This window comes from Ursus americanus, chromosome 27, assembly GCF_024610735.1.
Source record: "Ursus americanus isolate L20-20 chromosome 27, mUrsAme1.1.p, whole genome shotgun sequence".
Lineage (NCBI taxonomy): Eukaryota > Metazoa > Chordata > Mammalia > Carnivora > Ursidae > Ursus > Ursus americanus.
In genome coordinates, this window is record NC_142153.1 from 11,031,214 (window position 1) to 11,045,251 (window position 14,038).

At 47.9% G+C, this 14,038-nt stretch overlaps 2 protein-coding genes across 4 annotated transcripts in view; one reads left to right on the forward strand and one right to left on the reverse strand.

The window, feature by feature from the left end:
- The first annotated feature begins 374 nt into the window (after positions 1 to 374).
- Positions 375 to 5,711, forward strand: STAR (steroidogenic acute regulatory protein). Its single transcript, XM_045779281.2, has 7 exons — positions 375 to 602; positions 1,711 to 1,824; positions 2,154 to 2,281; positions 3,341 to 3,499; positions 3,646 to 3,830; positions 4,420 to 4,513; positions 4,993 to 5,711. The coding sequence occupies exons 1-7, from the start codon at positions 539 to 541 to the stop codon at positions 5,104 to 5,106; spliced, it is 858 nt and encodes a 285-aa protein (XP_045635237.1). The 5' UTR covers positions 375 to 538; the 3' UTR covers positions 5,107 to 5,711.
- A 348-nt stretch (positions 5,712 to 6,059) lies between these two features.
- The window catches only part of ASH2L (ASH2 like, histone lysine methyltransferase complex subunit), a 30,304-nt gene continuing 22,325 nt past the window's right edge, over positions 6,060 to 14,038 (reverse strand). For 2 of the 3 annotated variants that reach the window (XM_087856396.1, XM_045779253.2), the window contains 4 exons: positions 10,929 to 11,021; positions 9,609 to 9,707; positions 8,768 to 8,827; positions 7,930 to 8,673 (listed from right to left, as the gene is read on the reverse strand). In XM_087856396.1, the coding sequence (XP_087712522.1) occupies positions 8,566 to 8,673; positions 8,768 to 8,827; positions 9,609 to 9,707; positions 10,929 to 11,021 (360 nt within the window). In that variant the 3' untranslated portion in view covers positions 7,930 to 8,565. Of the gene's footprint in view, positions 7,788 to 7,929; positions 8,674 to 8,767; positions 8,828 to 9,608; positions 9,708 to 10,928; positions 11,022 to 14,038 lie in introns of those variants that run through there. The other variant, XM_087856397.1, reaches the window with a different exon arrangement.

Here is a 14,038-nt window from a genome sequence, read left to right on the forward strand (position 1 = left end):
CCCTGCTAGGCAGGGGAGCCCGATGCGGGGCTCGATCCCAGGACCCCGGGATCATGACCTGAGCCAAAGGCAGACACTTAACCGACTGAGCCACCCAGGCGCCCCAGAAATCTGCATTTTAAACAGCACCCCACATGCTGTTTGAAAACCCATGGGATGGTGTATGCTTTCTTCCAAACCGCCTGGACTTCAGCCGCTGCTGCTTCTCCCCCCTCCGTCCCCTGCTCCTTTCTGTGCGCCCGCCTCCACCAGGCTCCCCGCAAACCGCGGTGTGAGGCAATCCCTCTACCCTTGACCCCTTCCTTCGCGCAGGGAGTGATGGCTTTTTTTATCTCCGGATGCTGAAGTACAGCCTTCAGCCGGGGGCATTTAAGCAGCGGAGCACCCGGCCGGTCCGCGGCCACCGAGGCAGGACCCAGAGGCAGACCTTGACAGGCTCGGGGAAAGGGGGGAAGGAAGAAGCCACCCTTGAGAGCAGAGGCAACGGCCGCAGTGGCCTCAGCACTGCTCCCCTGCCTGTCCCCACTGCCTGGACACCATGCTTCTAGCCACATTCAAGCTGTGTGCTGGGAGCTCCTACAGACACGTGCGCAACATGAAGGGTGAGTTCCCGGGCCAGGGGGCGGCCCGCGCGGAGCCCCGGGCACTGCGGCAGTGTGGACATGCAGGGCTGGGGGCCTGGCCAATCAGGCGCTGACCCCACTTGGCCTCTTGTGGGGGGAGCCCGCACGAGTCTCTTCCCTTCTGGACCTCTCTTTTCCCATGTGAACAGTGGGGCTGGTTATGAAGATACCTGTGCCCCTTCTGGATTCTGTCACTTCTGCCCTTCTCTCCGGGGCTCCAATTTTTCTTGAGCTCTTCTGGCTTTGCCTGGATTGGCACCAAGGGTACCGGGAAAGACCGAGCCACAGGGCAGGGGTGGGAGGGAGCCTGGAGTCCAGCGGGCAGGGTTGGCAAGCCTGAGACATGGCGGGGGTGGAGGGGTTGCAGAGAAGAGCCAAGTGAAGAGAGAAAGTGGGTGCAGCTGGAAGTCTGGTTATCATTGTACAACAAGGAGGCAGAACCAGCTACCCAAGTCCGATTTTGTAGAGCTAATCAGGACCCAAGTTAATCTGAGTCAATCCGCTGTAGTCACTGAAGGGTACACAAACCAATCTAAAGTGCTTTCCGATTACACTGGGTGGAACTGGCTTCCATTTAGATGGAAGCCATGCTTGGAAGACCTGTACCAGCAGTGGGGCCGTTTTTGCTAGATCAGCAAGACTCCCCGTGCTCTGCCCCCAGGGCCCCCCCGGGGCCATGCTGAGCAGTTACTCCTGCAAAGGACCCCAGCTGCTGACAGCGACACAGACTACAGGGGATGGGGGTATTTACTCCTCCTCCTCCAGATTTTTTCTAGCTGAACGAAGCTTCTCTCTCTTTCGAGAAGGAAACTTCAGCGGGCTTCTGTACAGCCCCCGCCTCCAGGCAGGACTGGGCCTGGCTAGCCCAGATGGAAGGTGGACTCTGGGCCCAGGAGGCAGCCTGGCAGAGAGTAACGGCCCTGGACTGGGAGAGGACCGGGCTCTAGTTCGGGTCCCCACCAGGGATCCGTGTTCCTGAGCAAGTCACCTCCCTTTCCCAGGGTTTCCTCATCTGTGGCAAGATGAAGGCGTGCAATGGTCCCGCCCTAGGGGGATCTCTCATCCTAATTCCCTCCGCTCTCCGCAGGGCTGAGGCACCAAGCTGTGCTGGCCATCGGCCAGGAGCTGAACCGCAGGGCGCTGGGGGGCCCGACCCCAGGCGCGTGGATTAACCAGGTTCGGCGTCGGAGCTCTCTGCTTGGTAAGCGCTAAGGCTTCTGGGCTCGTGCCAGCGGCCCGGAGGCTCTGGGGTGTGGGGCGCCAGCTTGGGCGCGCTGCCCTGGCTCCCTCCCGCACCCCCGCTTCCCCCTAACCTACGCTGGCCTTTCTCACTCACTTTGAGGGGGTGGGACCGAGTGCCCCCAGGCCAGAGCCCCTGTCAGCTGTGTGTCTAACCTCGCCTGCAGGCCCGCCCTATGGCTTTGGTCTTGGCTCTTGAGAGGAATGAGCAGACCCAGATTGAAGGGATGGAGGCTGGGGGTGGGCAGGGAAACAGAAGCAAGCCCGGTCTCTCTTTGGCCCTGTATCCAGGCTCTCGGCTGGAAGACACCCTCTACAGCGACCAGGAGCTGGCCTACATCCGGCAGGGGGAGGAGGCCATGCAGAAGGCCCTGGGCATCCTCAGCAACCAGGAGGGCTGGAAGCAGGAGAACCAGCAGGTAAGCTGGGCCTGGAGGAACCCACGTTCCTCACTGTTCCACCGCCATCCTCAAGGCCTCAGAATTCCTGCCTCATGTAGCGAGTAGTTTCAATTCAAAAATTCTCCTTCCCAAGAACACCTCCTCAGATACTCCCTTTGCCCATCAAAGACATTCTGGGGACTCATGCTTGAGAAACGCTGTTCCTGGATCCTTCGCTACCCTCCAGACGCATTGTACACCCAGCCTGGCAGGGAGCATGCAGTGGGGGTTCTGCGTGCGTGAGAGGCCCTCAGCACCCGGGGTCAGAGGTGCTGGTGCCGGGGGCCCTCCCGCGGCTGAGCTGGTGGAGCTGACCCGGGCTCAGCCGCAACAGGGCTGGGCGAGAACACAGGGCCGCGGCCTTCTGGGTTTCCCGGCTCCTGAGCACCGCTCCCTGACTGGGAACCTGTAACAGGCGCATGTTTGAGGCCACAGGCTCTACTGAGACTCTGGTGGTTCTGCCTTCATCCAGAAGCTTCCATGCTGCCTAGTGCCCTCAGTTCGGGTAAACCCGTTCCTTCTCCAAGTTGAGTTAGCAGACTACTGGTTTGGGAGTTGGGAGATGTGGGATGTAGGCCCAGCAATGCCCTTAGGCTAAGGGTCTCCGGGCCTACAGCCTTCTGGCATAAACGGAGGTATTGGACTGAAAACATCTTTAAGCCCGCAGCCGACACTGTGTGATTAGCTGGTCGTAGACCAGACTTTCCCACTCCCGGGTTTGTCTCGCTCAGCAACTTTGCACTTCTGAGGTCAAGTGGGGTCCTTTTCAGGGGGACCTACCCACACCCATCCACGCTTACCACCAAGAAGAAAGGGTCCAGGTCACCTCTCAGGCTTCGGCAGAGGTTCGAGGCTTGGGGCAGGAAAGAATACCAACTGTCTTAATCAGAAGGAATGGGAGGCTTCTTCGTGATTAGCTTAAGAGTTCTCTGTGCCGCTTCCCTTCCTGCCTTGCCTGCCTTGCCCGTCTATGTGCTCTAAGCCGAGGGAGAGTTTTCTCCAACCTTTATCCCGAAGCTCCTTTTTTCTCCCCGACAGACGAATGGGGACAAAGTGCTGAGTAAAGTGGTCCCAGATGTGGGCAAGGTATTCCGCCTGGAGGTGGTGGTGGACCAGCCCATGGAGAGGCTTTATGAAGAGCTCGTGGAACGCATGGAAGCAATGGGGGAGTGGAACCCGAATGTCAAGGAGATCAAGGTGAGGAGAGTCCGGGTGTGTGTGTGGGGGGCAGGAACCCACGGGAGCTGGGTCTGAAAGGTGCACCATCAAGGCTGCAAGCTGCGGGTGGTGCCTTAGCCCCAGCACTGGCTGAGTCATGACTCTGGCTCCCTGTGGCCTGGTAGGTCCTGCAGAAGATTGGAAAAGACACCGTCATCACCCACGAGTTGGCTGCAGAAGCAGCAGGAAACCTGGTGGGGCCCCGGGACTTCGTGAGCGTGCGCTGTGCCAAGCGCCGAGGCTCCACCTGCGTGCTGGCTGGCATGGCCACACGCTTCGGGGAGATGCCCGAGCAGAAAGGTGTCATCAGGTAATACTGGCAATCGCTCCAAACCTCCCTTTCCTAACAGAGGCTCGTGGGCACGCACCACCAAGTGTGTGATGAAGCCTCAGCTCCAAGAAACCAGTCCTTGGTCCCACCTTCAGCTTCCTTTTACACAGAAATACGGTTTTTCCATAGCAGGGAGGAAGCCAAGTTTGGCCCTACTTATTAGCCAGTGTGTCCTGACCTTCCCAGGAAGTTTAAGCACCTTAGTAATTTTCTAAAACATCAGGCAGGGCTGAGGTTTAGCTCGTATGCTCAGATACGACCGTACTGTTGATTAAAATGTCATCCACACCACTTAGAACACAGCTGCTAGCTCAGTTTCCCAGGAGCCCCAGCCACCGCCCTTGGCCCTTTCTCTGGCATCGGTAACTTAGACACCACAGGAGGCCCCCAGGCTCTAGCTCCAACCAGCATTTGTTCTGCTGAGATGGTAACCAGGCCAACCATTAATATCACCCTTGGCAAAAAGTATTTGGAAAAGGCAAGGTAATAGGGAAGTGTGGCTAGTGTAACTGGTCAGCATAAAGACTTCTGCACGGTCCTCCTGACTTGACTTCTCTTCATTTGCCAGAGGGGAGCATGGTCCCACGTGCATGGTGCTCCGTCCCCTGGCTGAAAGTCCCTCAAAGACCAAACTCACCTGGCTGCTCAGCATTGACCTCAAGGTGAGGGGCACAAGACGGCTCAGTGGGTAGGCGGTGGGGAGGAAAACTGGCTCCTACCCTCCCACATTACCCCTCAAGGACCAGGAAAAATCCTCTTCCATATTGAGACAGATTGTTGGAGGGAAGAGGTTTGAGTAATGGCCTGCTATTCCATCAAGTCAAAAGCCTGTAACAGCCCCTCCCTTTTACCTCTTGTGTCAAACTTCAGCTCTGCAGTTACCAATTTGGGAAGAAGGAAACAGGCCTACAAGATCCGGTTGCTAACTCAGGGTCACACGGCTGGGAAGAGGGCAGCTCTGTGCTACTTACACTGTCAGGACAGGAGGGCAGTAACACAGTCCTCCTGGTCAACCCCAAGGTTGCGCCCATTAACAGAGCAGCAAAACCAAGCACTGAGCAACCCGTGTTTGCGATAGGGTAGAGAGGTGTCCACAGTGGAACATCACCCACAAGATGGCCAAATTCTTCTTCTACTCTAGGGATGGCTGCCAAAGACCATCATCAACCAGGTCTTATCCCAGACCCAGGTGGACTTTGCCAAGCACCTGCGCAGGCACATGGAGTCCAGCCCCGCTCCTGAAGCCAGGTGTTAAGGACCAGCCTGCTCGGGCCCACTGTCCCTGCTGCACTGGCCGGCGCGCTCATCAGCAAGATCCCTGCAAGAGGCCTACGAGGCTGTTTAAGAGCTTCATCGGGGGACTGCGCGATGGGGTGGGAGCGTATTTAGAGTAGGATACTGGGACTCAGATTGGCACAATTTTAAGACCAAGAAAACAGGGATGAGGCTTTTAAGACAAAGAGCTTTCTAATTTCCTTCAATGACTAGCTGTGAAATGAAGGTTAAGGGCCAACGAATATCTGTAAAACTTCTGCGCCCTTACACATCTATTTAAGAGCATCTTTAAGATGGTACCAGCTGATACAGGGCGCAGAGGGCCTAAATGCGAGGGTTGGGACCTTACCCTTTACGGGCTCCTGAGCTCCATCCCTTGCAGGCAGCATGTGTGGACGCAGGAGGGCCTTACAAGAGGGACTCCAGCAACCCTCTGCTCCTCTACCCAAGCAAATCCCCACAGCAGACGCCTTCTAGAAATGCAGTGTTTTCTTGCTTGAAAACAATAGAAAACTAATGAATCCAGTTCTCCTCCTTCTTCCACGAGCACCAGTCAGAATAAAGAATCATTAACTGACACAAAAACTTCAGTCTGTACCTGTTTTAAAAATTCTACTCTTAAAAAAAAATCATTCCAGTAAATCGCAACTTCATGCTGAAGGAGTCCTGGACAAAGATTTTAACGAAACTAGATCCCCTGGCTCCTTAGAGGGAAAAGCTACTGGGCACGTAGGTCACTCAATTATTTAGAATCTGTTACCAGGATCTTTCATTAAGGGTTTAATTTCCATGATAAGCACAAGCCTAAATCAATTCTTAAAAGAACTCTAGAACCGGAGCAGACTGATGGGCACGGGAAGGGGATTATGACAGGATTTTTATTTACCTAATTAAAAGAGGACAGGATCAAATATGAGAGAATGAATGACAAAGTTGAACAGAAACAAATTTTATTATTTTCCCTGAAGTGAATGCTGTGACCTAAAAAGGGAACGGAATCTTTAGTTCAGAGCTGATTACATCAGCTTCCAGCTTGGTTCCAGGCTGTCACTTTCTCTGCCTTTACCAGGTCAGTGCTGCACAATTTCCAGAGGAGAGCTGGAAGAGATGCGCTATGGTGACAGCAAATTCCCCTTCCAAGATTCAGAGAACGTATGCTTGAAAAATACAAACTGGGATGGGATTACTTTGCTAACGTGTAAGGCAGGATGAAAAACCAACCATGACCACCTGAAGCTTCTCCATTCTGGTTCTAATACCATTGATGATTTAAAGCGTTAGGAATACAGCTCTAGCTTCTTTATTAAAGGGCTGACTTCACAGGAGTGGGAATGCTGGTATTTATTGAACTACTGAAATCTTACAGCTCAGAGAAGTATTTTCTACTATTTATTCTGATCATTTCTTAGAGTGGTCTATTTTTAGCATAGATCAAACTACTATTGGGGCACCTGGGGGGCTCCGTTGGTTAACTGTCTTCCTTCAGCTCAGGTCACGATCCCAGGGTCCTGGGATCGAGCCCCACATCGGGCTCCCTGCTCAGCAGGAGGCCTGCTTCTCCCTCTCCTGCTCCCCCTGGTTGTACTCTCTTTCCCTCTGTTAAATAAATTAAAAAAACCAAAAAACACAAAAAAACAAATTATTGTTTATCTACCTGGGAGCTTCAGAGTGAGAGGGGATAGTTGTAGAAGTATTTCTAGAACAGAATTATCATCCACTCCCAGCTAGGAGAAAATGACTACTTGGTTAAGGATATGTGAAACAATACACACTCTGGTTTCAAAAAGAACAGGCGGAAAGCAGAAAAATGGGATTTTACCACATACCATAGTTTTGAGCTTCATTATAATTTGCCTTCTTCAAACCAAGCAAGTGTGTTCTTTGAGGGGACTGGGAGATATTTTCCCACTTGTTTAATTTTACATTGGAATCAAGGAAGTTGTCAGTGATGATCTGCTTACAAAAACCATCTTACAGAGGCCCACACGAAGAGTGGGTATCCTGTGAGCCCTTCAAATGAGCCTTCACACCCGCGCGCACTTTGCATATGAAGTAAGACAGGTGAAATTACTTCTGTAACCTGGTTCCGGAGAATCTACCGCACAAAACCTGTATCATTGAAATGGACAGTGGGTGTGCAGGTAATGCGGTAACTTACATCACAAAGAATTTACCCTCAGCTTCCTCTGAAAACACTACCCTCATTCTCTCAGAGTTCTTCAAACTCTGGTCATCCAGCTTCATAACCTAGTCTGCCCTTTAAGACCGGCCACGAATGAACAGGTGTCCACTGGTGACAGACTGGGTCTCTGGCCCACGATCATACTGACTCTGTCATCTGAAGAGATGCACAATGGCAGAACAAACCGCCTGCACGGCTTGTTACGAGACAAATATAAAAAGCTCCTGTGTTAAGACACCAATAGTCACTCGAGATTTGGGAAATTTCTTTCTTCCTTTTTTTTTTTTTTTTTTAAGATTTTGTTTATTTATTTGATAGAGAGAGAGAGAAAATATCCCAACCATGAGATCACGAGCTGAAATCAAGAGTCGGCCACTTAAGTGACTGAGCCACCCAGGCGCACCTCACGAACCCTTCTGAACTCTTGTTCACCTCCTCGAGAGTCCGATTTGACAGCATAAAGACTGTGGTTGAGTTGGCTGGAAAGAATGGAAGCAAGAGAAGAGGGTTTGGGATAGAGTCAGAAAGTGCCTGTCTCCCCCAGTTCCGGCTACCATTCCTCAGACTGTCCACCTTGCTACCCCTGTCCCAAGAGGAACCCAACGTAGAAGGGAAGCAAAGTGCCACACACGCTTGAAGACAAGTTTTATTTGGGAAGAGTTTCTAATTGTTAAAGCTGCAAGCAAGTTCTTTTTACAATTACAGTTCTAGAGATCTAGTAGTTTCAGAGACCCCAGTGTTCAAAAATATTTCAAAATGAATAAAAACCCACACCAAAAGGAAAGACCTTTTAGATCTGGAATGTACAGCCATTGATTTTAGCTGTTCTCAGAAACAGGCCTATTACTTCCTTGGAAATCAGATGGGATGAAGGCAATGCCACAAAAAGAAATGTCTTTAAATAAGTTAGCTACTTGGACAAGATCATTCACTCCGTAGAAAATTCAGTAAGGTATCAAGTCCCAGCTGGTGGGATACATGGTACAGCACCAGTTTCACAGGGAGCGCGTGGGATCCTAGGGTCAGCAGTGGTTGGCATATGGCACACAAAACAGAAGCAGCCACCAAAAGTGGGGAAAGTGCTGAAGGGCAGGGAGTGTCTCCCAGTCTCACCCACACGTTTAACTTGCTAACAGCCAAGGCTACGTTCTGCAGTGTCTTTGGGAGAACGTTTGCAACAGGTACAAAACAAAAACAGGCCCCCCTCCCCAATTTATTCCCCAGAAAGTCCACGTCTGCAAAGAAAGAGGGACCTGGTCAGGGTTCCCATGGCGGACTCCGCCTGCCATCCACCTCTGTTTCCACATGATACAAGACATCAGCCAGAGTATGTTCTACCACAGCGCCCCAGCCCATGTCACTCATCTGTGGGAGGAACAAGAAACAGGAATGAGGCGCCGAGAACAGCTACAACAGGAAGCGGCAGAGACACTGAGGGTGCACCGTGGCCATTACTCACAGGGCGGTAAGTGAGATCCTTTGGAGGATACTTGAAGCAAGGTCCAAAGTTAATGGAAACCTGGGACAGTTCCATTCAAGCAGACATGAAAACACAGAAGAGAGTGAAAAAGTTTAACGGGACATGGCAACTTTTTAAACGTAGCTATGACATTCAGGGTGTAAGTGGAACAAGAAACAGATTAACATTGCTAAAAGTGGCCAACACCCTAATATCCATCAAAATTTAGGTAAATAAAATAGACTTTTGTTGACTTCTGTTTATAACCAAAAGATTTCCTTATTCTACTTAAATGGTGGTTACCTACAGACTAAAAATACGTGGGAACTATCAGACATTACCTTTTCAAACCACTTAAAACAACAACAAAACCTAACAGGATCTCATGAGAGTCTCCTTCATACTGGATCATATTAAACACACACACACACACACACACACACACACACACACACACACACACACGAAAACCCACACTATATGAAGTAACCAAGAGTTACTAACCAATGGTGGTAGGTTATCATGACCTGTACCACCAAGTTGACTTACGCATGTATAAACTTCATATGCTTTACACTGAACAAGAACACTGACCACGCAGTACATTCAAAGGAAAAGTATGGGGCACGCTAACTGCACAGTCTTTTATCTAGCCAAGCAAATACCTCCTAAGACACCCAACCGTTTATGGAACCAACAGTACCAACAGTAGGAACACATTCCCATCACACTCTTGGGCTACTCAGACTTCTTTCTGGAACTCACATCAATGGCTCTTCCAACACAACCATTCACCTATTCCCCTCAAGTCCTGTTCACAGGACGAACAGATGATACATACCGTGCAACTCTTATACAGCGAGATGGCCGGAAAATACACCCCCTCAAAAATATCTTTGTAGGCCACACCTTGATTGACACCGTTTTTATAAAATATTATCTGAAACAAAAACCGTGGTTTTACTTCAGAAATTTGCAACAGAACAAACAGACTGAAAAAGAACTCCCCTGGAGAACCCTTTAGCAGTGCTGTCCCCATGCCGCCAACAAGGTCCTCCGAGGACAGCACATAGCTTGGGTAGCTACGGCATGTCTTACAGCTACAGGGCTTCAGATTTTCAGAGCACGCGTCTAGTCACTCTTCAGGTTTATTGGCTTTCTGAATTCCTATTTATACCAACCTGTTCTCCTATTACTCGTTACACTGTATTTATAAAAACGAATTTGGTCTTCCACCCATTCTTTAGAACCACACCCTTGTAAGCTTATTTATCTGTCCCCTCCCCTTGCATCAGATTCTCACTTCCGTATTTCCCTTTTGAAAATCTCTTCAGATGTTCTGTTTCTGAATCCTCATTTTCTTTGTCCTTTCTCTTTCGAAATTATTCTGGATATTCTCTCTCAACCACTATCTATGGACTTCAGAAAAGGCTCTTTTTTCTGAAGTAACTTTCTCTGCCTGTTTCTCCCAGCAAGAGCAATGTGCTCCCAGGCTGAATTATATAGCTGTATGATCCTTAGATCTATTAACTGTTTCCCTTTACTTTTTCTCCCTAAAAACAACTGGAACCCTACTTTATTTTCTCCTACATTCACTTCTATTACTGTCCCAGGTTGCTTCACAAAATTGTTATGGAAAAATGTCTCCAGCTCTAAATTTTCCTCCATCCCTTCTCCTTCTATTCTCGGCCCCTGTGGCTGGTCCAGTCATGCCAGCCTTTATTTATGCGAGGACTTTGGGCAGATGTTCCATCGACCTTGGAACAGGAAGCAGGGAAAGTTCTAGAAGACACTGAATGCACCATGACAGCTCCTGCTGCCTCTGGGTCACACAGCAAGATCCTCTCCTATTCCAGTGTTCCTCCCTCTGTACTTGATCCTTCCTCTGAGAAGAATAAATATCTCTGACTCGCTTCCTCAATCGCTTGTGGAGTTCCTCAGCAGGCTGCTGTTTTTACCCTTTTCTCTGTAGACTGTTCCTAAAAGAACGTCGATGAGCCCTCTTAGAACAGCGGCACAGGAAGAGCACAAACACAGCAGGCAGGAGAGCGAGCTCGCTCTGCTGCCCCCTTGGGCCTCATTTTCCTCACTCTTATAATCAGGAGGTTGGTCCCAACCTTCAAAGTCTTCTAGTTCTGACATTTTTATGACCATGACTCACCTCACTATGGGGAGTCTGCTTTAGGCTCTTCTCTGCTTTATCCACAAAGTCTTTTTCCTCAAAATACAAGTAACTCTTGAACTTTATCAAAGCCTTGAAAACCAAGAAAGAAAGGGAAAAAAGGAACACTGAAGCATCAGCTACATCATCATGAAATTAAAAAAAAAAAAAAAAAAAAAAGCCAGATTCACACAAATAGCATGGAGTCCTTATGTTTTGCAACAGAAATTAAAAATCTATGCAGGGTTAGGGGCGCCTGGGTAGCGCAGTCATTAAGCGTCTGCCTTCAGCTCAGGGCGTGATCCCAGCGTTCCAGGATCAAGTCCCACATCAGGCTCCTCCGCTATGAGCCTGCTTCTTCCTCTCCCACTCCCCTGCTGTGTTCCCTCTCTCGCTGGCTGTCTGTCACATAAATAAAATCTTTAAAAAAAAAAAATCTATGCAGGGTTAGCTTTGCTAGATTTTAAACAACTATGTACTTCTTGAAAAGTACCAGATGGCACACATTTGTTAAACATTTTCAAAAAAAGGTCTTTACTAAGATTTGTGAGGAAACACACACATACACACTTTCACCACAACAAAAACACCCATTAAACTAAAATTAATTCATAGTTGTTCCCCCCTCAACAGTCTCAGTGAAAGAAATAACAAGTTTATTGAGCCTAAAATCTCCTATTCTAGAAAAACATTTTTTGAGGGCTACTTCCTTTCACCCTAGTTCCCTACCTGCTTCTCCTATAGGTGGTCTCCGGGTCACCTCTTCCTTGCCAGTTCCCAAAAACCTAACTATTCACTCCCAGGGAAATAGATGGTATTGATTTTTAAAAATTTGAATCTCTTAGCACATACATACATTAAACACAGGAGAAAAAAAAATTTAAGTGATCTACCAGAACACAAAATGAAGAGTATCTCCCCCTCTCTCACCATGTCCCTCAACACTCAAGTTTCCCGTTCCCAAAAGCAATCTCTGTTTGTGTCCTTGTATATCCTTCTAGAAAGTCTAGGCATTTATTAATAGGTTCAAAATTAAACACACACACACACACACACACACACACACACACAGACAAAAGCCCACACCAGACAAAAACACAAAGAAAGAAGCAAAAGGACTGACACTACCCAATTTAAAGACTTACTCTAAAGGTACGCTACAGTTATCAAGACGGTGGGGTATGGCATGAAGGTCAGCGAAGAGATCAATGGAACAGAGAGCCCCAAAACAAACTCTACTTTCTACTTACAAAATCATCTGATTTTCACAAAGGGCACCAAAGAAATGAGGGTAGTTTTCAAAAACTGGTGCTAGAATAATTGGACACCCATCGATATGTTAAGAAAAAATTAACTTTGATCCCTACTTCACACCATACACAAAAAGTAATTCAAGGTAGATCAGAGACCTAAAAGCAAAAACTAACACCGTGTTTTCCTTTGAACATGAAGAATATCTTCATGAGTGGAACGTAGGCAAAGAATGATTAACTCACAGAAAGCAATATACCTGTAAAAGAAAAATTTGATAGATTTCATAAAAATTAAAAACTTCATCAGGAGACACCATTAAGAAATAAACAAGTCACAGACTAGGAGAAAAAAAAAATGTATTTTTTAAGTAGGCTCCATGCCCAGGCCAATGCAGGGCTTGAACTCACAATCCTGAGATCAAGACCTGAGCTGAGATCAAGAGTCAGATGCTTGGGGCGCCTGGGTGGCACAGCGGTTAAGCGTCTGCCTTCGGCTCAGGGCATGATCCCGGAGTTCTGGGATCGAGCCCCACGTCAGGCTCTTCCGCTATGAGCCTGCTTCTTCCTCTCCCACTCCCCTGCTTGTGTTCCCTCTCTCGCTGGCTGTCTCTCTCTCTGTCAAATAAATAAATAAAATCTTAAAAAAAAAAAAAAAAAAAAAAGAGTCAGATGCTTAACCAACTAGGCCACCCAGTGCCCCCCCAAATTTTTTTAAAAAAGCCACTTCTAGGGCCACCTGGGTGGCTCAGTCAGTGAAGCATCTGCCTTCGGCTCAGGTCATGATCCCGGGTCCTGGGATCGAGCCCCACACCAGGGAGCCTGCTCCTCCTTCTCCTCCCCACCCGTGCTCTCGCGCGCTCTCTCTCAAAATCTTAAAAAAAATAAAAAATTAAAAAAAAGCCACTTTTAACCAAGAACTGTAATCCAGTATATACAAAAAACTTCTATAACTCAATAAAAAGAGAACCTGATTTTTTAAAAGGTAAATATTTGAAAAGAAACTTTACAAAAGAAAATAGATGAATGGCTATTCAGCACATCAAAGAAATGCTAATTTAAACCACACTGGGACACTACTAAGAGCCCACCAAAATGGCTAAAATTCAGTTGACAGACAACAAATGCTGACAAGAACGTGAAGCAACTACAATTATCATACATCGTAGCTGGGAGTGGAGTCTGGCAACTGCTTCTAAAAATAAATATATATTACTTTATTACCCAGTAATTGCATTTCTAGGTGCTGACCCAAAAGAAACAAAAACACGTTTACAAAAACATTTGTACAAGAAAGTTCACATCACCTTTATTCCTAATAGCCCCAAACTTTAAATAGCCCAAGTGTCCATCCCACAGGAAAATGGAGTCACCTGATCTAGTAATTCCTTTACTGGGTATTTGCCCAAAGAATAAAAAACACTAATTCAAAAAGATACATGCATCCCTATGTTTATTTAGTGTTATTTCCAACAGCCAAATTATGGTAGTAACTCAACTGTCCATCTACAGATGAATGAACGGGTAAAGATGTGGAGAATACACCATGGGCGATTACTCAGCCATAAAAAAGAACAAAATCTTGCCATTTGCAACAACATGGATAGAGCTAGACAGTACAATGCGCTAAGTGAAATAAGTGACTCAGAGAAAGAAAATACCATATGATTTCACTCATATGTGGAATTTAAGAAACACAACAAAGAAAAAAAAAGAGACAAAAAAACAGACTCAACGACAGAGAACAAACTGGTGGTTACCATAGGGGAGGTGAGTAGAGGGATGCGTGAAATATGTGAAGGGGATTAAAAGCACACTTATCATGAGCACTGAGTGATACACGGAATCGCTGAATTACTT

What these genes read in the sequence shown, in the direction of transcription:
- STAR (XM_045779281.2), top strand. Translation starts at nt 539, where the DNA reads ATGCTTCTAGCCACATTCAAGCTGTGTGCTGGGAGCTCCTACAGACAC. An exon ending in GCGTCGGAGCTCTCTGCTTG is followed by an intron (nt 1,825 to 2,153) that starts GTAAGCGCTAAG and finishes CCCTGTATCCAG; the next exon opens with GCTCTCGGCTGGAAGACACC. An exon ending in CGAATGTCAAGGAGATCAAG is followed by an intron (nt 3,500 to 3,645) that starts GTGAGGAGAGTC and finishes GTGGCCTGGTAG; the next exon opens with GTCCTGCAGAAGATTGGAAA.